Genomic DNA, 27,158 nt, shown 5'->3' with positions numbered 1-27,158 from the left:
AAATGATCCCTTGTCCTAAATCATAGTTACATGATACCTTCTTGTATTTGGGTATTTACTTTTTAAGATTGATAAGGATGAAGCTTCAATTCCGATTTGCTTTGCTGTTATCTGCCAGTACATGTGTCATCAGTTTTCCGTTCTTTACAAAGTCGAAGGGCGAATTAGTTAATATACGAGGACGAATTGGACAATTGAAACAAAAACTTGATACTATGGATCAAAAGTTAACGAGTTTGGAAAGCGATTTTTCTTGGTTAGGACAAAACTTCACCAAGTCTACAGGTAAGAATTTTAAATCATTTAAATCATAGATGTATTATCTTTAGTTGCATATAATCCACAATTTTAGTATGATGCTTATTTGATATACCATCTCTTTGTATTCTCATCGTTTCAGTCGTAATATCACCATTGATGTTTCCCGATTAGTTTTTGTAAAATTTGTACTTTTTCACGTGTGATTAACGCAATGGCTATGTGTCGACTGATTTGTAACCCACCTGTGATATTTCAGTGCTTTATCACGTAAATATTGCAACATGGTCTGATTTGTTTTAAATTGCCATATCAGCGGAAGGTTTGACTACCCATAAAACCAGGTTCAACCCACCATTTGTTTCGTAAACTGTCCTTAACCGAGTTAGGAATATCACAGTCTTTATCAAATTGTATGTTTTGATTTATGAAGGCGGTAGTGTTTGCTGCAGATCAGTGTTTCTGATGACTTTTTTGTTCTGTTATCTTCTTATAGTTGATGTGTTTCCTTTGGTTGTGGTTGGTGACCCGGATATGTTTTATTTTAATCAATTTATGACTATTGAACAGTAGTATATTACTGTTGCCTTTATTTGTCTATTTTATCCGTTGCTAGGGAAAATAAGCACTAGCATAAAATATAGTCCTACGTGAAAATAAAGATATATAAATAACTGATTCAGAATATAAAAAAACTACTATTCACTAACCAAACTTAAAATGAAGTGGATGTAAGCAATAATATGCTTCCGTACGTTTGTTTAACTCGTGTATTTGTGTAACAAAGTCGTGTTTGCAAAGCCTGCGATTAGAATCGTAGTCATTCTTGAGAATAACAATGTTTATAAACCTATTTTTATTCAACACAATTTCATTTTTAATTTAAAATTTTGTATGTAACTTTGATAAGCTAGCTTCAGTTCTGATACTCTTTTCATAGAGCATGTAGATAGTAAAATGTATATTTTCATTCCTGAACATATAGTAATCTAACGATTTAAAGAAAAGATTTTATTTTGGTATTCCACGATTCTTTTTTTCCTTATTGTTAAACAAAACACATTTGCGATCCAAATTGTTTGAAAAAGAAATATAGTATTTGCTGATAAAATTGATAACAGTTCGACATTTAAAGATTACATTTAGTTTCAGAATTAAAAGGGCACAAATATGAATATAAAGGACACTGTTACTACTACAGTGAAGATAAAATTAATTGGTTCAAAGCAGAGGTAAGTGACAGTCGTTGTATCAATTCAAATTGGAAATTTTGGAGGACTCAGTCGACTAATCTACAATGCATGAAACTAAATTGGAGAAAAGTATGCTCTTAAAGTGGCCTAGTATCACTTGTCTCAGAATTTATTTTTCATATATACCTTAATATAACATTATGTTATATTGAGTTATATAGGATATTTTTTTGAGACAAGTGCCTGTGTCTAGTCTGCTGAGAGAAACATTAAAACTTCAACAAACAAAAAAAATCACCTTTAATACGCATTAAAGTATATACTTTTTGATTGTTTGTTTTCTTAGTAAGGACCTTCTAATCTTTCTGAATAAAATCAATAGGACGGAAAGAAATAACAGCACCTAAAAATACATTGCAATAAATGGTTTCAAAGTAAGAATAAGTAGTCTGTTTAACTTTTGTGATATAGTGCAATCTGCCTAGCAGAAATTGGAATTCTTTTTCCTACTCAATAAAATGCAATGCAAATTAGAATGCTGGTATCTTTGAGTTGCTGTTGGGATAATATGATATCCACATCTATAATGTTACTGGTTGAATCACTACTTTAAAATTGTAGCCAACAAAAGACACAAATCAATAATAAAAAGTTAACAAGATTTATTATACACGTCAAGTTTACAAAAAGTATTACATAACTGTCAAAATATATTTCCTATCTTTTGTCTTTTCTTTATCCAGAAATTTTCTCCGAAATCCAATCATAATATTACGTCCAATAGGTCACAATCTATAATGATGTTGTTTGTAAAATAAAAGTGTTAAGCCTATCGATGTCTATGTCTAGGTCTACTAGTTTAACTTTAGTGTCTGTATATATATATAGTTGTCACGGAAATCTCTAGAACACTGTAGAAAGGAAAGTTCCAGACAACAGTAGAAAGGAAGTTTCCAGAACAATGTAAGAAGTTTAATTAACGCAGTTTTTATCATGGTCATTGTGGAATCGTTATTTTAGTCAAATTGAAAGTTCCAATCATTCCATCAGTATCTTTGATTGTACCAGTGATTTCTAAACTGCATATCTACAAGATTATTTTGTAAACAACTATTAGGCCCCACAAAACAACTAGGCCAACATTAACAAATATAATAATTACAATATCATAAAAATACTACTAAAGGAGCAGACCGATATCAATTAGCTGCAACTCCTCTGAAACCATACAAAGTCGAGAATATATGTGATGTGACGAATATGTGTAGTGTTTGTGCTTCTAAAATTTTTCTTTGAAACAATCTTTTTTTATTCTGAGAAAACGCGGATTTTGAGAAATTATCAAAATTTGGAGACCGTTACAATTCGTGTCTTGTACTCTTTCGCGTATGATCAGTCGACGTACTGCCCACGAAATGTATAATACTAAAATAACGAGATCATGAATATACAGGGATTTTGAAATTTTCCGATTGTAGTAAAAAAAATTGAACGGGTTCAAACAGAAAGATTTAAATAGCAGAGAAAGCTATACACCTAACTAATCGACACAACTTTATTAGATGACAATACAAATGCTAAAACTCCGGGCTTAAAAGTTAAAACAAGGCATAGGTAATGTTAACGGAGTCACGGATCCGTGATGTCGCGGGTGTTTTTTTTAGTGTGTACTAAATTTCTATCTTTGTGAAAACAGTAGTTAGAATATGATTTTGAATTTTCCTGGACATATGTTGTTTTGTTTTATATTTTTTTATTAAGTTAAATGATTTTAATAGGTTGATTATATGATTTTATTATACAATATTGGCCCTTTTTCTTTGTGTATTTTTTTGGAATGATATAAGTTTCCTGTATAGTGTACTGTTGTTGTTATTCAACGGTTGCAGTGTATCATAGATATGCCTTGAATCCCTAAATGTGAACACACTAAGAAACGATACTTTCATGAGAAATCTACTAGGGATTTTCTATATTATCTATTAACTAACTTCCAATACATGTATGCAGCAATTATGGGGATTATGTGCGCTATTTATAAATTGAAAATTAGCTGTGATTGTGAAAATCATTGAATATCGTTAAAATGAATCTGATCAATTGATTTTTATTTTTTTTGATGTGATAGCTTGCCTGTAAATTCATGAAATGAAAATTAATCAGACAAACTGATTGGGAAAATTTTTAAGATAGATTGGAAATTTATATGTTCGGCTGTTTATTTATAGAAAGAAAACCTGGGGATTTATTGCATTATTCAAAATTTTTAAATAAATACAAAATATTTTTGTTTTTAAAATCATATTTTCAACTTGGCCATTAAGGTAAAAAAATAAATATACTTTTTTGATTGAGTTAAGTCTGCCAATTGATATTTTATCGTATGTTTTTCTTTGTTGTGATGTTATGCTATTGTTTCAGAAAAAGGGAGAAGGTTTGGATCCATTAAAACGTTCAATCCCGCTGCAAATGTTTGCACCTGTCCTAAGTCAGGAATCTGATGTACAGTAGTTGTCGCTTGTTTATGTAATATATACGTGTTTCTCGTTTCTCGTTTTGTTTATATAGATTAGACCGTTGGTTTTCCCGTTTGAATGGTTTTACACTAGTAATTTTGGGGCCCTTTATAGCTTTTTGTTCGGTGTGAGCCAAGGCTCCGTGTTGAAGGCCGTACTTTAATCTATAATGGTTTACTTTTTAAATTGTTATTTGTATGGAGAGTTGTCTCATTGGCACTCACACCACATCTTCCTATATCTATGGACTGATAGGAAAATTATATTTTTTTACTTGTAGCAAGAAAAAATATTCGGTGACACCATTTTTTATTTTCCTGAAGGATATTATATATATAGACAATAATAGTGCATTGACTTGACATATCGTTGATATGTCAAGTCAATTCACTAGTATTGTCTTTATACTGCAATCTAAAAAAACATTTTCACCCTTTTATAAAAAGGCCACATATCATGCAGGCGGAGAAATTATATACCACAATGAAATGTACATAACAGTGACTGTATATGACATAGAAATATACGGTCAACGCATTTTGACTGCTCAAATAGAACGAGTGCAGTATACATATATATATATATATATATATATATATGTATATATATTTTATTTTATAGTGCAACCTGATATAATATAATAATTCAACATATTTAAGTACATTATTTTCATATCAGCCAGCCTTCAAAGACTTATGATGCCCTGCTATTAAACTCTAAAACAATAATTACAAATGCCAAAAAAAAAAAGATTACAAAAAAAATGAAAAAATTATATTAAACGTAATTTCTCAGTTCTATAAATTCAAATTGAAATTAATTGTTCTCTAAACTGAGTTATAACAATTATATAAGTTGACACAAATTTACTGTTAGTTGTGAGTAGATTGATTATTATCTCATCGTCAGTTAATATTGATAAGTTGATAGATGTGCGAATATGAAAGTCAGCAAAAAAGTGTTCCGTTTTGGCCGTGGGGGCACGGAATAAGAAAATGTTTTTCGCCTGCAACCGCCTAGGAAGATTTGCATACTTTTACAAAAACGTCTGTTAGCCGGGGTTCCACGTTAGTTATCGTTCTTTTTTAATCTCCAATGGATATGTTTCACTTCTCATTCTAGCGATTGCAGAACGTTGTTGTCTTGACAATACTGACCTGACATACGATTGGGATTCGAAGTTTGAGTGTAAAAGTGTAAATATTCGTAGTTTGACATATTGTTGACATCTCTTTATATAATAAAACCTATCTTCGAAAAACCATCTCAAAGATTTCTTTTAATGCACAACTTCAGGAACAATCTAAGCAGTTTTGGCAGTTTCGTATTGGCAATAGATAATATTAGTATATATATTCTACAATAATACATTCAATTTGGTTATGTCATCAAAGTACATAACAGTAACAAATTCATATGCATATATTATAGGAAATCTTTCGTTCATAAAAGTTTGAAAATGTAAACCTTGACACTTAAACCATTCGCAAACAGTTCAAGATATTATACATTGGAAATTTTTATCAAGTAGAAAAGAACGTTCATTCATAACGTCTACAAGGTTTTTTTCACGATCTTATCTAAACTATTACCTAAGTCTGGAGAATACAAGAACCCAGATCACCTATCATAAACTGTATTAACAAACCTTCCATCAATTCTGAACTGAACAAAGAAATATGCCGTATATGCCAGGAAATGCTTACCCTTCCGAAGCACCTGATTTCACTCCCGGTTTTTAGTGGAGTTCGTGTTGTTTCTTATTTTATTATTTATAACTGTTGTTGTAAATGTCCATTGGTTTTGTGAGTCTTTGTTCACTCCTTTTGGTTGTTTTTGTCTTGTGCTGAGGGCGGCAACCCTGAAAACAGATACCCAACTTTAAACTAGCAAAGCATGCTTGTATGTAAATACTTGTTCTTTTTCTGATAGCTGAGAAAGAAGGACAATCTTACATAACGTGAAAGATATGAACATAACTGACACTCATTATTTGTTATAAGATTCATTTGTTGAAGCGTTGCATTTATAGGCAGACAATTCGTTCTTACCCAAATGTTTAGCCTTGTTTAGCGGAAGTCGTCAACGTTTGATGAATACGACTGCTTACGTTGGATTGGAACAAGTTTTAACTTCTCTTTCCTAAAATATTAGATAATTGAGCATTGGTCGTTTAGTAACCATAAAGTTTATTAAAGATATTGACGTTTATGTTTCCAATTGCATAATGGTCAAGACCCACAGTCTGTAGAATAGTTTTGATATTTTCTATATATTTCCATTCATTATATTTAACAGGTAAAATTGCATTTCGGATAATTTTAGACAGCCGATTATCGGGCAGGTTTTATAATCTAGCGAAGTATGCAAATATTTGTCTATCCATAATCTATGTATTGACTCCCAGCCAAATTCAGCTAGTAGCGCACATTTAGGGATAGTAATTTTGTGTTTAGGATGATTTTCCCACTTTCTTTTAAAATTTTCTAGTAATTCGATACATTTCTAGGATGACGGGAACCATACCTAACATTCATACGGCAGTGGTGGTCGAATGGCTGATATCCATAGAGAATGACAAAAATTAAAATCCCCATTTTTCGTTTGAAATTTTCTTTTAGATACTACTCTATATGGTATGTAGATTTAAAGGATCTTGAAAAATATACACCCACATATTTATATTCATTTACTTCTTCGATGAGATCACTTCATAGATCACATATTTTATCTGAGTCTTTCTTTTTACCTGAAACAAGAACCTTCGACTTGGATGAATTAAACTTTTGCTATTATTCCACAATTAGATGAGCTTTTTGGCCCCTGAGGATTTTTCAAATATTAGAGCTTTTGTGCAATAAAATTCATTTTTGGATAGCTGAAGATTAAAATTGCCACCATAGTGGGTTTATAAGAACATAAAGATTATGTAATATATGTAATATGGCATGTTTTCTGTATGACAGTCCGTATTTTTATATCCATAGTACATTGGTACGGCAATTATTGTGATGTTTTTTCCAACTTTTTTTCACACGTACTTTGTGATTAAATTTTACGCAAAATGAGGCGAAAGACATCAATTTTTTATTTGATCAATTTGTAGATTAATGTCAACAGTTTCAGAAATGGTATCACTCAAAAGCATTGAAATTATAGTTTGAACCAAATTTTTGAGGAATATGTGACATTTTCATCCCCCTTTTTTCAATATTTTATGTTAAATAAATGCGTAATGTTGTCATGGATACACTTAACAGGAGTTATATTTCACTATTTTAACTTTTGAAACTGACATCTTTGGAAAAAAATGATCACATACATATGCACATTAACGACAGAAACAGTTGGATTAATGTATTAGAAAGCCAGGAATAGAAGATGATTATACATTTTGTAACTGTGGAGTGCTACCTTAAGCTCCATTTTGAGACAAATTTATGCTCTATGTTTAAAAGAATTTGTAGCTCATCTTTTGTGTTTCTTAAAAAGACAATGTCATCGACGAAAAGAAGACAATTGAATAACTCAGAAGCGATGATTATACCCAAATATGCCATCGTAAGCATATCGCATAGGTCAGTCATCAAAACGTAAAACAGTGTAGAAGATAAAATGCATCCTAGTTTAAGGATCCTGAGTTTAACCTTTCAGACTCGTAATTACCAAAAAGGACTTTATTGCTAAAATTCTTATAAGACATTATCAATTTAAAGGTATAATTTATGGAATACTAGGCTAAGGTACCGTTTTGGGAAAAGACTTCATTAAGTTGTACTAACAATTGTTTTTGAAAGTACAATGCCAAATTAAAATTGTCAATTACAACTATATAATTCTGATCTATCTAAATTTGAGTTTTTTGACAATAAAGTCAGTCGCATAAGAAACACAACAATGGTTGTTAAGCCATTAAATTTACGAAAACAGTGAAATGAAACTTTATTTCAGTCCAGATTATACTTCGTCAAAATTACATAAAAGTACATGCTATTCTCCAAAGTAAGCCAATTCTGGACGTTTTGTCAAATTTTGATGATTTTGTGCAATTTTTAGACCTAAAAGCATTAGAAACACTTTGGCCGCCATCTACGATCCAAAATGTTTTGTAACCAAAAGATTCCATTTTTTTTCATTTCACGCTTCAAGACAAAAACTGTCACCTCAAACAGAAAAAGGTGTACCAAACGTTTTCTTTTCGATGAGACCAATGCCCATTTTTTTTTGCTTTCGCAAAATCATGCATACCGGTGGCAGAGATGCAAATACATGGTTTAAAAAGATGAATCTCAGTCTTATCTTTCTGTGGATTTTTTTAATCGCTTGTTTTTTAATATTTGTCTATACTTAAAAAAATTTAAAATGTCTCGATGCTCCAGACTAAAATTTAAATATAATCACGTTTAATCATGAAATGTATTAAGCTCTCAATTATGCACTCACATCAAACTTATAAAGCCTCCCAATTTTTTCAAAAAATACCACTTGACCATTTTTCCTCCGCTGAAAAAACTTTTAAATTTTCCGTTTGATTTCAACAGGATAAATTTCTCGGAAAACCCCCCCACAGAAAATGATAAAAAAAAGTGGCGATTAGAACCCGGAAAGAAATCGAAAGCTGAAATGACATTACTTGTTGTATTCTTTTGTAGTACACATGTAGACAAACCGGTGGATATATGGTTAAGTTTGACGAAAAGACTGAAAGCGATGAAATTTCTTCTAATAGACCACATAAGGGTAAGTAACGTTAGAAATTCAAACGATATACTTATAATACTATAAAATATCAATATTCATACAAAAACAAATTAAACATTTGGACCAAGAACGCATGGCACACTTTTTTGCATTTAGGAGATGAGTTATATTTCTTTCATCAATTCATACTAGTATTAGCGTAAATGTTTGAGTAAATCTATCTAATCATACTCCAGTAATTGTGCGATATGGGAACAATTGTCTTATATCTAAAAGTGAAATTTCCATACCTGAAACGACTTTAACGAGATGCTTGATTTCTTGATTGACAACATATGTGTTACGTTTGAAGGACGTGTTTTTCAACAGATTGTCGGAAATCCAATTGGAACCAATTGTGCTCTTCTTCTTGCCGACTTGTTTCTTTATTATTATGAGGCTAACGTCATACAGAAACTTCTTAGGAAGAAAGATAAGAAGTTAGCACTATCCCTTGACTTTATGTTCCGCTATATAGATGAAGTTTTCTCACTAAATATTTCAAAATTTGGTGAATATGTTGAACGAATCTATCCTATCGAACTAGAGATAAAGGATACTAAAAATAAAGTTAAGTTTGCCTCATATCTTGACTTACATCTAGAAATTGACAATGAGGGTCGGTTGAAAACAAAACTTTACGACAAAATAGATCATTTCATCTTCCCAATTGTGAACTTTCCATTTTTGGGTCATTATAAAAAAAAACATGCAAATTTCGATGAGGTGATATTTGGAAAAATGATGTCATTGTTCAAAACATTTTAATGTGTCCCTCTATTTTATAGTATGGTAGCAACTATATTCTGAAAAGGGAAAAATGAAGAGTTCCTTCAATTTTAATAACTTTGGGTCATCCTTTGCAAGAATCAATGGTGTTCCAATCTTAAACATGCATTGAGGTATTAAACATTATTGTTAAATATCAAAGAACCGTTCCAATTTGTTGTTATGGTTAAAATTACAACTTATTGACATTATTCCTACAGCTATGCATTCTATTTAAACATAAATTTCAGAATAAATTGTTGTATAAAAGTTAGCTGTCCTAATTATTACCGTTTTTATATTAAACAAGTACACACCCGTGATATCGCGGGTCCGTGACTGACTTAAAGTATATAACTATGCCTAAGCCTTATTTTAGTAATTGGTATTGTCATCTGATAAAGTCATGTCGATTATAAGATACACAGTTTTTTTTTACTTTCAAATCTTTCTGTTTGAACCCGCGGACCTGGAACTTATCAATTATTGGTAATATTAATTATTTGGAAAACAAAAGGTCATGGCTATCCAGGAATGGAGTATTTTTTAATCAACAGCGTTGTCCTATATTAGTTATCTTAGAAAGTCTTGCTGATTGCTGAATAAAACTACAATAGGGAACAATTTAACAATGATAGAATTTAGTAGTGTCAGCCCTTTGATTATGACCCGTGTATATAGCAAAATCTTAAATACACCGTTTGGTGGTGCGCCTGTCAAATGCGGAAAGTACAGATAAGGTAATAGCTAACAGGTAAATATACTATTGGTATCGGTATCGGATTGGACCCGGAACTTGTTAATTATTGGCAATATTAATTATGTGGAAAACAAAAGGGTCTGGAGTGGTGTAATTTTTAATCTACACCATTGTCCTATATTAGTTCTATATAGAGTTGAATTCTTTGATTTGTCGTTTTTACCCGATGACGGCTGACAAATTCGACCTCGTAATTTTAGTATTATAGATAATACCCTAAAAACAGAAAATATGTAAAATGTTGAAGACTGAATGATTAGATAATGCTTATCCGCCGTATACGACCTGAAAACACTTTCATTTCTTAATAAAAAATTTAAAAAATGGTATTTTTATATATTAACATCACTGACCTCTCAGTAGCTCCAATGACACAAAAGTATCACTATTGACAACACAAGTCAAATTTATCTTTTATTAAGTACTAAACATAAAACAAAGAACACTGAGCAAAAGAAAAAGAAAAAATATAACTCTGAGGCTAAAAATTCTCAAATTATATAATAACATCAATAACTAAATATGTCAATATTGTTACTAAAAAGTTTCATTGGTGTTACCAGCATACACAAGTTTTTGAAAACTTTGTATATAACATGTAATACATGATAGTATTAAAACGTTGTTCATGTTGTTAAATAAGTATTGGTTTTCATAAATTATATGAAGTTTCGCTTGTTAAACATGAAAGAAACACAAAAAATGCTGATTGTCATAATGTATTCAGTGGTGTTACTGAACTGGTCAATGGTGATATTTTATCAAAGTGGTCTCACCATTGACAGTAACAGCAATGATTTAAAGATGTATTTTTAGATTTAATTACAATATAAGTGATCCATTCCCCTATTTCATATGTTGTTCCCGGTGCATGTTTCTATAAACAATATCTTCTAATTTAAACTTCAGGAACATTTTTATAAAATGATTTTTGTAAGGGTACACCATGGACACTATTTTCATTTATGTTATAGCGTTTACTTACTTTTAAGATTTTTCACTAAATTTTCAACATAGATGTGTTCTTTCGTTTGCATAACATGCTTACAGGTTACATTGCTGAGGGAGAAACTATTGTAAATGTTGAAATCTTGAGAAAGATAACTCTTACCCTAACAAATTGTCCTTTGGTTACACCATTGACTTAAAAAATGAGACTTTTCCTTTTGGTGATTTTTTTTTATTATAAAACCACCATACACCTTCCAAATCATTAAAAAAACGTTTGTATGCATCAAAAAGTGATAAATTATCATAACAAATGATATGAATAATAGTCATATTTCAGGTCTGATAGGATTTAAAGTAAAAAATAACTGTTAATTCTGGCTATATCCAAGGGTTTAAGAAAACATTAAGGATGTTTTTTTTTACATTTCATATTGTAAACTGTATATAGTGTATCATAATACATTCATATCTAACATATGCAAGTGTTATTTTGATATATTTTGATATATTTTCATGTCTTTTTACTTAAAAACCCCAAATAACATAGTTTTGCATGTTTTTTTTATAATAACCCATCTATGTAGCAACATTCCAGCAGCGCCTAAATACGGAGTATGTATCTCCCAATTGATACGATATTCCCGGGCTTGTATTTCCTATCATGATTTCCTTGATAGAGGATTGCTGCTCACAAGGAGCTATAAAACCAAGAGTTCCAAATGGTGAAGTTGAAATAATCCCTTCGTAAATTTTACGACCGCCATCACGAGCTGTTTGACCATTATGGAATAAACGTTTCATAGATGATATCGGATATGTTCTTAATGTCATAACTACAATCCCCTTTCCATATTACGAATAAATCCTACAGAATTAGACTTTTTACTGGGTTTGTAATAAAATAAGCAACACGACGGGGGCCACATTTGGAGCAAGATCTGCTTACCCTTTCGGAGCACATAAGTTCACTCCCAGTTTTCAGTGTGGTTCGAGTTACTTAGTCTTTAGTTTTCTATGTTGTGTCTTGTGTACTATTATTTGTTGGTTTGTATTTTTCTTTTTTAGCCATAGCGTTGTCAGTTTATTTTCGATCTATGAGTTTGACTGTCCCTTTGGTATTTTTTGCACATTCTTTACAAGTATATAAAATGGAAAAGGACAAAAAATGCCAATACTAATATCTTTATACCGAATTTCTGGTACGACAGACACAAATAAATTAGAATGGAAGATTTCTTCCGTCAATCCTGATGATATGTTAAACCTTCAGGAGAACTTTTTAAAGCAAATTTGGGTTATTTAATGAATGTTGACACCCGAAGAGATGAACGGACGAACATCTTTATACCATAAAAGTCCCTTAACGACATCAAAGAAACATGAAAAACAAACCAAAAAACAGCAATTAACGATTAACATATGTCAGGAAAATCCGCCTGACAATAATACTAAGGCTTTTCAACCTCAGGAATAGAATACCTTAGCTGTATTTGGCAAAACTTTTAGGAATTTTGGTTCTCAATGCTCTTCAACTTCGTCCTTTATTAGGCCTTTTTAACTTTTTGGGATTCGAGCGTCACCGATGAGTCTTTTAGAGACTAAATTTAATCCTGTATCTACAATGAGTTTTTTTTACAACGATTGGGTATATGCCACTGCTGGTGGAGTTTTAATTCCCGAGGGTATCACCAGCCCAGTAGTCAGCACTTCTGTGTTGACATGCATTATCATTGATATGGGCATATTAATAAATTAACTCTTCACAAAATGTAGAATCTTTGAAAAAACTAAGGCTTTTCTACCTCAGGAATAGATTACCTAAGCTGTATTTGGCAAAACTTTTAGGAGTTTTAGTTCTCAATGCTCTTCAATTTCGTACTTTTTTTGCCTTTTTTGCCTTTTTTTTATTATTATTATTTTTTATTATTTTTTTCACTTTTGTATTCGAGCGTCAGTGACGAGCGAAACGCGCGTCTGGCTTAAATACAAAAAATAATCCTGGTATCTATGATGGATTTATTTCAAAGTTAATCTTATGTTTTACTTTCTACCTTAACAAGCTTGAACTAGTTCGATTAAAAGCCTTCTAGCGATATATTTTAAAAATTAGAACAGTTTCATAGGAAAAAATCATCCTAAATTAAATTTCGATTTTGTTTAAATATGTGTAACCTACCTTTTAAATAATATTACTTCATTAGCTATCATAACCCTACAAACGTTTATTATCTTCTTGTTATACGTAAAGATGAACTTAAGGATGTACTTTGGTGATGTAAGGTAAAATTAAACAAATCAAGAATTCAAAATTGATACTTTAAACTGGAAGAGTATTTGTTTACGATTAGAATAAACTTTAAAATATTGATAGGTCGTGGCGCTACTTTTTGGGATATTTGATTTATAGAATATGACGGAAAAAGGCTGACTCGGACTTTTACCTTATATTTGCATTGGAATTATTTGGGTCTCAAATGAAAAGAGAAAATTAAGAATCTGCTTAAATTTTGCCAAATGACCTGTTATGTGCTATTTTAGTCTTATGTTAAAATATAAATAGATGTTATGGGGTAAAATATTTTACCTTGTATCATATGGAAAAACACAAAGGAGTCCGAAAATTTGACACTTATTCCAAAACCTCACCTAAGTTCATCCTTAAGGTCATTAATGATTTATTTAGTTCCTTTTGTTGAAGTATACAATATCATTTTCTTACAGGTGATCATTACTGGATAGGCCTTTCTGATTTGAATGAAGGAGAGTATCGATGGAGCTATGATCAAACCAAAGCCACCTTTTTCCCTTGGGAAGATGGATGGGGTGCAAAGGGAACAGATAAAAACTGTGTGATGTTCAATGGTGGAGCAGCACGATGGGTTGACTATACGTGTGAAAGAGCATTCTACTATATCTGTGAAGTCGATTATTGTAAGTTATGAAAAGTTGTGTAGAATTAAGCTTGACAAAAGTTATGTGTTTTTTTTATTTCGCTTTTTAACGATGGGTAAGGTCATCCTGCACGATAATGTTATGTGCTGGTAATTGGGGCTTGGCAAGTACTGATGATCATGATAAATATGAAATTAAAGAGAGAAAAAATGATGATTTTTAACGTTTATTTGAATCAAAAATTCAAAGAAAAAACTGAAATGTTTGAACTTTGTTTCGTATGGGTATAATAAGGTACTTGTTTGTTTGCTTCTGGCCTTGAATGTTTGTCCCTAATAATTTTATTAACTATGTATTTGCATTCAGGTATCGCAGATCACATTTATTCGTTCATAATGTGTTAATTTACGTTTTTTGGTGTGTTGAACCTTCCAATTGATATTTTATCGTGTGTTTTTTTATGTTGTGATGTTATACTATTGTTTTTAGAAAAAGGGAGAATGTTTGGTACAATTAAAACGTTTAATACCGCTGCAAATGTTTGCACCTGTCCTAAGTCAGGAATCTGATGTACAGTAGCTGTTGTTTGTTTATGTAATTTATACGTGTTTCTCGTTTCTCGTTTTTTTTAATATAGATTAGACCGTTGGTTTTCCCGTTTGAATGGTTTTACACTAGTAGTTTTATGGCTCTTTATAGCTTGTTGTTCGGTGTGAGGAAAGGCTCCGTCTTGAAGGCCGTACATTCACCTATTATGGTTTACTTTCAGTTGTCTCATTGACACTCATACCACATCTTCCTATATCTATAAACAATAATAAAATTCGTAAGGGTTCCACGGAACCCAGTGTCTCGCCTACTTTTGCTGTTAATCGCAGACTCAACAAAAATGAGGAAAAACATCAATAAAAATGTCCCTCTCGATACTGTCTTTTGATTGAAAGAAGCTTCCAAGTTTGGTAAAAAAAATCCAGGATAGTTTATGAATCTAGCTAATAAATGTTTTATAAACTTTAACTGCAGACTGTATGTAATGTTAACTGGAAGAAAAACTAAGTCCATTTATAAGTGAAATATGGAAAAAGTGAATTTGTTTTTACAAAATTTACTTCTGAATAATATCTTATGATCAGAAACAAGCTTTTGTCTAAGTTTGGTAGAAATCCAGGATAGTTTAAGAACATTATAAAAATTTTAAAAACTTAAACCACAGAGTGAATTTTTTGTTTATGGCAAAAAATATCTAAGTCCATTTATAAGTAAAATACGGAAAAGTGGAAATTTATTTCTACAAAATGTTCTTCTTGATACTATCTTATATTTAATAAACAAGCTTCTGTCTAAGTTTGGTACAAATCAAGGATAGTTTAAAGTTATTAAAATTTTAAAAACTTTAACCACAGAGTGAATGTAATGTTAACTCGCAGAAAAACTAAGTCCATTTATAAGTAAAATACGGAAAAAATGGAATTTTATTTTTACAAAATTTACTTCTGGATACTTTCTTATGATCATAAACAAGCTTCTGTCCAAGTTTGGTAGACATTTAGTATAGTTTAAGAAGGTTATTAAAATTTCAAAAACTTTAACCACAGAGTGAATATTTTGTGGACGCAGTCGACGACGACGGAATGTAGGATCGCTTAGTCTCGTTTTTTCGACTAAAGTCAAAGGCTCGACAAAATGGCACTTCAAACTGTTTCAGAAAGTGTAACACTCAAGTACTCATTTCTAAAATATGTAGAAAAGAGTCCATTTCCTATAGTCAAGTCCCCAAGACATTTTCTTTGTAAAAAAACGCACTGCAGATCAAGCCATTTTAAAAAGGATCCACCCATGCTAAAAGAGGTAAACCATATGTCCCTATTCAAAGGCATTGTTAATGAAAAATGGGGTTTGGAACCCCCTGGATCCGCTACTAAATTATCGTTATTTATTCAAAATTGTACATTGTATCAGTTTCGATATGTCTTGATTCTGTGATGGTTTATCTTGACATTGGGCTGGTTGGTCAGTATACGATGCTGTTTATTTATTTGTCGTTAATCCAATTTGTAACATTCGTTACATAAATAATATAATTGGACAAATAATTGTATTCAATTGGATTTGTGACTCCTTTTTTATTTTGATTATCAATTGGCTGTTTCTTAATTGGGCGATAGCTTCAGTTCACTATAAGATAACAATATGTTTAATTAGAATAGATTTAGATAATAAATGTCCTTAAAAGGATATTTTTTCCATAATATGCTTAAAACAGTATAAAGGTGCATAAGTTAGTCCGACATTTTGAATGACAAAAAATATTTGACAAGGTCAGATGGATCCTTTTTCAGACAGACATGTGCACCTTACAATCATACCATAGTCCAAATTTTGTTGACGAATTGTTTATATTATCTTAGAAACAGAACAAAACACAATAACTTTATACTAACCAACAAATCTTGATTAAAAAAATTATATAATTACATCGGATTTCACAAAACAAAACTAGAAACCGATTTCTTAGCGTGTAGTTAAAAGTATATTTCATTTTTAATTTTCCGGAAGTTTCTTTTGAGTTTTACTAAAGATACCGAGAAATGAATAGTAAACTAAGGTAGATAATAACTTAAATTATATTACGATTGTAATAAGTAAACATGGTTCTATCGGGAGTGCTTTATATTGGTACATTGATTTAGAGTTTGTGAGGCTGTATGTAAGACTTCATGAATGAAATAAAGAATAAGTTCATTGACTTTGTATTGTCATATCCCAGCTCCACTGCCAAAGTTGAGAGGATTAAATCATGTAGGTTTTGTGTTCAATGATACCAATATAATGAAAAAATATCATATGATTACAAATGATTTGAATAATTAAACTGATCTTTTCAAAAAGCAATAAGGGGTTCATGATGTTTTGAGGGTAATCCAATAATATGTATCAGAATGACAGTCCTTGTGTAGTAATCGTTGTTTGTTTTTGATTTGGACAGCTGTCTTGATGTATAAACAAATAAGGAGTCAATATACATAACTTATCCAGATGAAAATTTTAGAATCCTTTTGAATTACATGTAAATTTCAAAAAAACAAATAGGTTAAACACATTGTTTTTCTGATTAACACAGACATGTTTGCTACATTAATAAAAGTGGTATCTTCATTCAAGTCACATGATCCATAATCAAGATTATCGCAATAAACGCCAATTGATATTAAATGTCAACTTGGTTTTCCTAAATACAAATTTTCTCTCAAATTAAAGGAGTAGGTGCAGTAAAACCTCTTTGTGGCCACAAAATAGAGCAGTTTTACAAAATCGTGAAAATGTAATCTTATAGCTATTTATTGGAAAGAAGAATGCTTCTGCTACATAACTATGGGCTGTTTTTGACAGTAAAGTGCTCATATATCGGATACTAGGATCATAAAGTCATGCTAAATTACTGAAATCTTCACAATTTCAGCATTTTAGTTAAATTTTAGACGGTTTCCGTCTTAAATGGAATTGGCCGCATTCGTGTTCATTCATAATATTGAGGTATAAGTTGTCTTTGATGATAATACATAACATATATAAAGGTTGAGGATGAACACGGATGCGGCCACTTTTATTTTTGACAAAAACCAAGTGAAAAGTGACGGCATATTTAATAGATTTTTCATATTTAAGCTTGAATCAGAGCGTTTGTAATGACTAAATCAGTTAAAATCTTTCACATAAACTAATTGAATCAATTGAAATAGACACTTATTATAAGTGATTAAAAGGTGTCCAAAATCTTTCGTTAGATGAACCTGAAATTTGAGGCCAAAATCGGTCCTTACCGGACCTACTCCTTTGTTCCAAGCTATCGGCTGATGACATGATAACACTTTTCGATAAAATTTTCTTGATATCAATGTTAAAATGTTTTGTTGCGATAAAGCCTTGGTCACACCTTACCTAAGACGAACGAACGCCTAACGGATGAAAATAAAAGTTGTCGTTGTGAGTCCGTTGATGTACTGACCAAATAAAACGGACGTTTAACGAATGCATAACGGACATGCAACGGATATGCAACGTACGAGAAACGGAAACTTACCGGACAGTATCTTCCATTGATTTGATTTTCAAAAGTTAAAACGGTGAAAAATAATTCCTTTTGTGTGTATCTATGGCAAAATTCTGCATTTAATTACCATAAAATATTGTAAAAAGGGAGTTGAGCATGTCACATATCCTCCCAACATTTGGATTAAACTAGAATGTCAATGCCTTTGAGTGATACCTTTGTAGAAACTGTTGACATTAATCTTCCAAATGATCAAATAAAAAATGGATGTCTTTCACCTCATTTTTTCGTAAAATCTAATCAAAAAGTTCGTGCGACAAAAAGTTGAAAAAAAACATTAGGTAGCACTCCACAGTTAGAAAATAAAATTAAAAATGAGCCACAAAATGTTTTATCATCTCCTATTCCTGGATTTCTAACACATTAACCTAACTGTTTGTGTTGTACATGTGCATATGTATGTAATCAGTATATTCCATAGATTTGATTTTCAAAAGTTAAAAGAGTGAAAATTAATTCCTTTTATGTGTATCCATGGCAACATTCTGCATTTATTTACCATAAAATATTGCAAAAAGGGGGGTGGACATGTCACATATCCCCCAAGAATTTGGATCAAACTAGAATTTCAATGCCTTTGAGTGATACCTTTTTAGAAACTGTTTTCATAAATCTTCCTAATGATCAAATAAAAAATGGGTGTCTTTCGCCTCATTTTTTTCGTAAAATCCAATCACAAAGTTCGTGCGATAAAAAGTTGGAAAAAAACATTAAAATAATTGCCGGACAAATGTATGGTAGGGACATGCAAATACGGACTGTCATACAGAAAACAGCTTATATTACATACATTACATAATCTTGATGTTCATATAAACCCAATACAAAGGCTATTTTAATACTCAGCTATCCAAAAATGAATTTTATTGCACACTAGCTCTCATATTTGAAAAATCAACAGGGGCCAAAATGCGAAACTACACACCTAACTGTGGAGTGCTACCTTACAATAATTGCCGGACCAATGTATGGTATGGACATGCAAAAACGGACTGTCATACAGAAAACGGCCTATATTACATACATTACCTTAACTTAATGCTCATATAAACCCTTTACGAAGGCTATTTTAGTTCTCAGCTATCCAAAAATGAATTTTATTGAACACTAGCTCTCATATTTGAAAAATCAACAGGGGCCAAAATGCAAAACTACGCACCTAACTGTGAAGTGATATCTTAAGGTGAAATTTTTCCACTCCTGCCTAAATTTATAGTTATATCTTTTGTGTTCTAAAATCAGTACAGAAACAGTTCTGAAAAAATAAGTACTGAAACAGTACTGAAACAGTACTGAAAATAACAGTACTAAAATAGTACTGAAACAGTACTGAAACAGTACTGAAAAAAAACAGTACTGAAAAAATCAGTACTGAAACAGTACTGAAACAGTACTGAAACAGTACTGAAAAAATCAGTACTGATTTCATTGAAAGTATAACATTATAAGTTTTCAGTCTTTCCTAATAGGACTGATATGCACGAGGGTAGAAATGTACCAAAAAAGCGTGGGTAAATTATTGGTAGTGCAGCTGTTACAATTGAAATGGTACCTTAGTTTATAAAATTGGTTTAGTAATAAAGATGTTAAGAAGGTTACCAGTTGATGTTGAAACACAACAAAAAGTGATTTAAAAATAAATGCAGGATCGAAGTGAAAAAATTTAAGTCTGCCTCATTTTTGGGGTAAATTTCTAAAACTTTTCCTTTTTTTCTGTTTAAAATCATTAAATTACCTTAGGTATTTGAAAGCGTTGATATGTCAATTTTGCTGTAAATAGCATACCTAAACTTGGTTTAGAAGCTCTCAAGCAGGGTATAAATTTCTAACAGTACTGGCATCATTAAATTTAATTAATACCAAATTATAATATGAAATCTTGCTAAAAATGTTTATTTGACTTATTCGCATTGAAATATATAAAGCGATACATTCTGAGGACATAATAAAAAGCGCAATATTTGGTTACAAGAGCGAAGCTAATGGAGTACAAATTTAAGACCCCAACATGTCTAAGTGTCAAAATGTGTATATTTGGTTGCTAGCAGATTTGTAACCTTCAGAACTAAAACAAGAACATAAAAGACTAAAGATTTGTGGTTAAATTTATCTTAAAAAGTGCATTTCTATGCTTTCTGATGTGCAATAAGGTAGCACTCGATCCACAGTTAGAAAATAAAATTACAAATGAACCACAAAATGTTTTATCATCTCCTATTCCTGGATTTCTAATACATTAACCTAACTGTTTGTGTTGTACATGTGCATATGTATGTAATCAGTATCTTCCATAGATTTGATTTTCAAAAGTTAAAAGGGTGATAATAATTCCTTTTATGTGTATCCATGGCAACATTCTGCCTTTATTTACCATAAAATATTGCAAAAAGGGGGGTGAACATGTCACATATCCCCCCAACATTTGGATTAAACTAGAATTTCAATGCCTTTGAGTTATACCTTTTTAGAAACTGTGGACATTAATCTTCTTAATGATCAAATAAAAAATGGGTGTCTTTCGCCTCATTTTTTCGTAAAATCTAATCAAAAAGTTTGTGCGACAAAAAGTTGGAAAAAAACATAACAATAATTGCCGGACCAATGTATGGTATGGACATGCAAAAACGGACTGTCATACAGAAAACGGCCTATATTACATACATTACCTTAACTTAATGCTCATATAAACCCTTTACGAAGGCTATTTTAGTTCTCAGCTATCCAAAAATGAATTTTATTGAACACTAGCTCTCATATTTGAAAAATCAACAGGGGACAAAATGCGAAACTACGCACCTAACTGTGAAGTGATATCTTAAGGTGAAATTTTTCCACTCCTGCCTAAATTTATAGTTATATCTTTTGTGTTCTAAAATCAGTACAGAAACAGTTCTGAAAAAATAAGTACTGAAACAGTACTGAAAATAACAGTACTGAAACAGTACTGAAAATAACAGTACTAAAATAGTACTGAAACAGTACTGAAACAGTACTGAAAAAAAACAGTACTGAAAAAATCAGTACTGAAACAGTACTGAAACAGTACTGAAAAAATCAGTACTGATTTCATTGAAAGTATAACATTATAAGTTTTCAGTCTTTCCTAATAGGACTGATATGCACGAGGGTAGAAATGTACCAAAAAAGCGTGGGTAAATTATTGGTAGTGCAGCTGTTACAATTGAAATGGTACCTTAGTTTATAAAATTGGTTTAGTAATAAAGATGTTAAGAAGGTTACCAGTTGATGTTGAAACACAACAAAAAGTGATTTAAAAATAAATGCAGGATCGAAGTGAAAAAATTTAAGTCTGCCTCATTTTTGGGGTAAATTTCTAAAACTTTTCCTTTTTTTCTGTTTAAAATCATTAAATTACCTTAGGTATTTGAAAGCGTTGATATGTCAATTTTGCTGTAAATAGCATACCTAAACTTGGTTTAGAAGCTCTCAAGCAGGGTATAAATTTCTAACAGTACTGGCATCATTAAATTTAATTAATACCAAAATATAATATGAAATCTTGCTAAAAATGTTTATTTGACTTATTCGCATTGAAATATATAAAGCGATACATTCTGAGGACATAATAAAAAGCGCAATATTTGGTTACAAGAGCGAAGCTAATGGAGTACAAATTTAAGACCCCAACATGTCTAAGTGTCAAAATGTGTATATTTGGTTGCTAGCAGATTTGTAACCTTCAGAACTAAAACAAGAACATAAAAGACTAAAGATTTGTGGTTAAATTTATCTTAAAAAGTGCATTTCTATGCTTTCTGATGTGCAATAAGGTAGCACTCGATCCACAGTTAGAAAATAAAATTACAAATGAACCACAAAATGTTTTATCATCTCCTATTCCTGGATTTCTAATACATTAACCTAACTGTTTGTGTTGTACATGTGCATATGTATGTAATCAGTATCTTCCATAGATTTGATTTTCAAAAGTTAAAAGGGTGATAATAATTCCTTTTATGTGTATCCATGGCAACATTCTGCCTTTATTTACCATAAAATATTGCAAAAAGGGGGGTGAACATGTCACATATCCCCCCAACATTTGGATTAAACTAGAATTTCAATGCCTTTGAGTTATACCTTTTTAGAAACTGTGGACATTAATCTTCTTAATGATCAAATAAAAAATGGGTGTCTTTCGCCTCATTTTTTCGTAAAATCTAATCAAAAAGTTTGTGCGACAAAAAGTTGGAAAAAAACATAACAATAATTGCCGGACCAATGTATGGTATGGATATGCAAATACGGATTGTTATACAGAAAACAGCCTATATTACATACATTGCATAACCTTGATGTTCATATAAACATAATACGAAGGCTATTTTAGTACTAAGCTATCCAAAAATGAGTTTTATTGCACACTAGCTCTCATATTTCAAAAATCAACAGGGGCCAAAATGCGAAACTACGCACAACTGTGGAGTGCTACCTACATCCAACGGTCGAGTACCGCATAAAACGGACACTTAACGGAAGCGTACCGGATAAAACGGACGAACAAGATATACGGAAAAATTAAAGGCGACAATAATTATACATGTTAATCGCATACATATTCAAAATCCATCTGTGTAACTGGTTTTGGTTTGTTCTTCAAAATACCGCCAAAGAACAGTGTTTGGCCTGAATAAGAGCTGATTGATTGTGAAGACGTACCTTACTCTAAGATCGATAATGAATAATGAGAATTCAAGAACCGAAGAAATCTGATTGCCATTTCTGACGCGAAATTTTCAATTGGCATTTATCCGTTTCAGATGCGTTCATCATCCGTTTTATCCGTTATACGTCCGGTAGAAGTCCGTTTCACATTCGTTTTATCCGTTAGACGTCCGTTAGAAGTCCGTTGGTGCATTTATCTGCCAGACCTCCAACGGATGTATAATGGACACGTAACGGATACAAAACGGAAACGAAACGGACGAGTACGGTACAAAACGGACGTCTACCGGAAGTTCAACGGACATTTCATCTGTTGGACGTCCGTTCAAAGTTTTGAACATGCTCACAAATTTCCACCGGACAGAACGGACGTCGACGGATAAAACGTACGCTTAACAGACGTGCAGCGGATATGGACGGACGTCTAACGGATAAGAACGGATTGAAAAAAAATTATCCGTTAGGTATCCGTTCGAGCTATCCGTTAAGGTGTGACCGAGTCCGTTTTGTACGGTACTCGTCCGTTTCGTTTCAGTTTTGTATCCGTTACATGTCCGTTATAAGCCTCGCTCACACCTTAATGAAAGGTCAAACGGATGCCTAACGGATAACTTTTTTTTAATCCGTTCATGCCCGTTAGACGTCCGTTCTTATCCGTTAGACATCTTCATGTCCGTTGTATGTCCGTTGAGCGTACGTTTTATCCGTCGACGTCCGTTGTGTCCGGTGGAAATTTTTGAGCATGTTCAAAAATTTGAACGGACGTCAAACGGATGAAATGTCCGTTCAACGTCCGGAAGGCCGTTTTGTACGGTACTCGTCCGTTTCGTTTCCGTTTTGTATCCGTTACGTGTCCGTTATACATCCGTTGGAGGTCTGGAAGATAAATTCACTAACGGACTTCTACCGAACGTTTAACGGATTAAAACGGATGTTGAACGAATGAGAAACGGACTTCTACCGGACGTCTAACGGATAAAACGGATGATGAACGGACCTGTAACGGATACATGCCAATTGAAAAATTCGCGTCAGAAATGCCAATTATTGGTATGTCAGATTTCTTAAGGTTCATGCATTCTTATTATTCATAATCGATCTTAGAGTAAGGTTACGTCTTCTCAGTCAATCAGCTCTTATTCAGGCCAAACACTGCCCTTTGGTGTCATTTTGAAGAACAAACCAGAACCAGTTACACAGAAACATTGTGAATATGTATGCGATTTACATGTATTATTTTTGTCGCCTTTAATTTTTACGTATATCTTGTTCATCCGTTTTATCCGGTACGCTTCCGTGAGGTGTCCGTTTTATAGGGTACTCGTCTGTTGGATGTACGTTCGACATCCGTTCTGTTCGGTACGTTTCCGTTTCTCGTACGTTGCATATCCGGTGTGTGTCCGTTAAATGCATTCCATACACGTCCGTTTTATTCGGTCAGTACATCAACGGACTCCCAACGGATAACAATTTTGTCAACAGACAACTTTTATTTTCATCCGTTAGGCGTCCGTTCGTGCTTTCCGGTAAGGTGTGACTGCGGCTTTAGGGTCACATTCAAAACCATTTGACATATGGATAGAAATTTCCCCGACTAGCAAACCAATTAATCTAGACAGCACTTCCGTGTTGACATGAAAATCAATTATTTAGTCATTTCATAAATTTACAGATTTACTTTTTGCTAATTTCTCGAAACAATTCGAATTACTAAGGATTTTCTTTTCCTAGGCTAAGATTACCTCAGCCCTATTTGGCCCAACGTTTTGGAATTTTGAGTCATCAATGCCCTTCAACTTTGTTCTTGTGTTGGCTTTGTAACTATTTTGATCTAAGCGTCGCAGCTAGTGAGTCGTATGGAGACCAAACGCGCGTCTGGCGTATCAAATTATAAGCCTGTTACCTTTGATAACTAGTGGCAATCATCGATAATTTTATAGAACCTTCTGCTAAATTTCTTATAAATGTAGAATTTTTTAACAATGCTGCGTAAAGTAGCCAATACGAACAAATGTTTCATTGGTGACTAACTTTGATTTCTCTTTTGTGAGGGACATTACCGATCATGATCAAATTTGTCTATTTTTTTTTCTAGCGTGCTTCTTCTGTTGCAGAAAACTCGACATAGGGTTGATTATCCGGCGGCGGCGTTAACTTACTACTTGAAAGCTTTACATTTTAGAAGGTGGAAGACCTGGATTCTTCATTTTTTGTATATGGGTGACTTATTTTATGAAGTTTCCGTCTGTCCATCGACCTTGCCCTCTTTTTCATTGTTAAGTAACTACTTGAATAAAAGATTATTTTTTTGTTATGTTTATTTCTCTCTTATTATGAGTACATGTAATAGAATAACTATATTTAAGTATGTGCGTACAGTGCAAGGCCCTCAGGTTTGTCAGACAGTTTGCATCTGACCTCAACCTCATTTCATGGATCAGTCAACAAGGTTAAGTTTTCTTGGTCAAGTCCACATATCAGATACTATACGAAATAGGTCTACTATATATGGTGTTTTAAATTATTGTAAGGTGTTCCTGTTCAATTGGTATTTGTCATCTGACTTTGACCTCATTTTGATGTTCAGAGGTTATAGTTAAGTTTTTGTGTTTTGGTACTTTTTTTATAATACTATATGTTATAGGTCAATTAGATTTGGGGTATAGAAATATTTTACCATGTACATGTCAGTGTGGCAGGTTTTATATGACGTCGACCTCGTTGTCACGGTTCTTGTTCAGTGTTCAGTTTTGTGTTTTAGTTGAATTTTAAGTAATAGGTCATCTATATGTCGTGTATGGAATGATTGTTAAGTAAACGTGTCCAACTAGCAGGTTTCATCTGACCTTGTACTCATTTTTATGGTTCAGTGATTAAAGCTATCTTTTTGCTTTTTTTGTCTTTTTTCATTATACTATAAGCTATATGTCATTTACATTTCGTGAATGAAATGATTGTAAGATGTTTAGGTCTATCTGTCAGATATCATGTGACCTTGACCTCATTTTCATGGTTTATAGGTCAAGTTTAAATGTCCTGGTTAACTTTGTGTCCAAGAAACTATAGGCAAATCATTAAAGGTCAACTATGTGCATGTCATGATTGTAAGTTGTACGTGTATTACCTGTTTCGTTCATCTGACATTGGCCTCAATTTCTGGAATCATGTTAAGTTTATGTGATACTTACAGCAAAGCTTTATTTTTAGGACTTTCAACATAAAATGAATGATCAGTAAAGAATTCGAAGGCGAGACATTTCAGCCTGTGCACTTTTGTTTATACAAAGTTTAAACCGTACTCATTTTCATCTTTTCGGTTGGGCAAACGAAATCTAAGGTTGATAGTGTTTCTCTAGCACATTTATTAACATTCATAATTTGCTTCTTTTTCTCACTAATAGCAACACATACTGAGCATGATAAGGGCCTGTCCGATGAACCATGGGTAATGGTCAAGAAAGATTTTGATTTTGTGCTTAAACCAGATTTTCAAGAAGTTAGAAGGAACACAGTGCATATTTGATAGGCTTCGCAGCAGCCACATCAACCCATCTACACATTTTTTGCCATATTAGTGTTTATTGTATTGTCGATGTCACTCCTTCCCTGGATTAATTTCGTACTCTCAACATGCTTCCCTTTCCACTTCAATGCTATTGGTGTTCTTTATATATTGATAAAGTCTTTTGATCTTGTCAATTACTGCCATGACAGATTCCCGTCCATACTTTATTTATGAGTTATTATTAACCCAAACGGGTTGTGTTAAAATTGGTGTCTTGCAAAAAATTAAAGTGATGCCCGTCGCATTTTATTTTAAATTTTGATTTATTTTTTAACCTTTTAACTTGGTAAATTTTATAGAAAAAGTGGCACTTTAAACCTCTTTTATTAAATAGAATTTCTTTTCCTTAGTAAGCTTTAACTTAACCTTGCGTTTTAAGAGCTGACATTACATCTCTAACCAAAAACTCATGTGGTGAATATTGAACTCCTTTTTATCACCAGTTTGAGTTGAATTTTTTGTCATATGTTGATAAAGGTACAAATGCTATTGCATATGGTTGTCTGGCAGCATTTGTTCAATTTCTTTTTCCGTTTTAATCTAAATTTGTTTATTTTATCCGTGAATTCTTGTCTGCCTGGATTGTTTATTGTATACTTCATTTTCACCTTCTTTACATGTATCTCATTTCTCTTTTTTAGGTGCCTAATGCCGTGAGATGAAACAGAACAGAAGTATTCAAATGACACTACAAAATAATAAACATTTTTTTCTGATC

At 32.2% G+C, this 27,158-nt stretch overlaps 1 protein-coding gene across 1 annotated transcript; it reads left to right on the top strand.

Moving 5' to 3' along the window:
- LOC143070615 (snaclec botrocetin subunit beta-like) lies at positions 1-27,158 on the top strand. Its single transcript, XM_076244845.1, has 5 exons — positions 1-285; positions 1,405-1,490; positions 8,620-8,707; positions 13,908-14,117; positions 27,082-27,158. The coding sequence occupies exons 1-5, from the start codon at positions 78-80 to the stop codon at positions 27,087-27,089; spliced, it is 600 nt and encodes a 199-aa protein (XP_076100960.1). The 5' UTR covers positions 1-77; the 3' UTR covers positions 27,090-27,158.

This window comes from Mytilus galloprovincialis, chromosome 4 (genome assembly GCF_965363235.1).
Source record: "Mytilus galloprovincialis chromosome 4, xbMytGall1.hap1.1, whole genome shotgun sequence".
Taxonomy (NCBI): Eukaryota; Metazoa; Mollusca; class Bivalvia; order Mytilida; family Mytilidae; genus Mytilus; species Mytilus galloprovincialis.
This window is presented reverse-complemented; position numbering and strand designations above follow the sequence as displayed.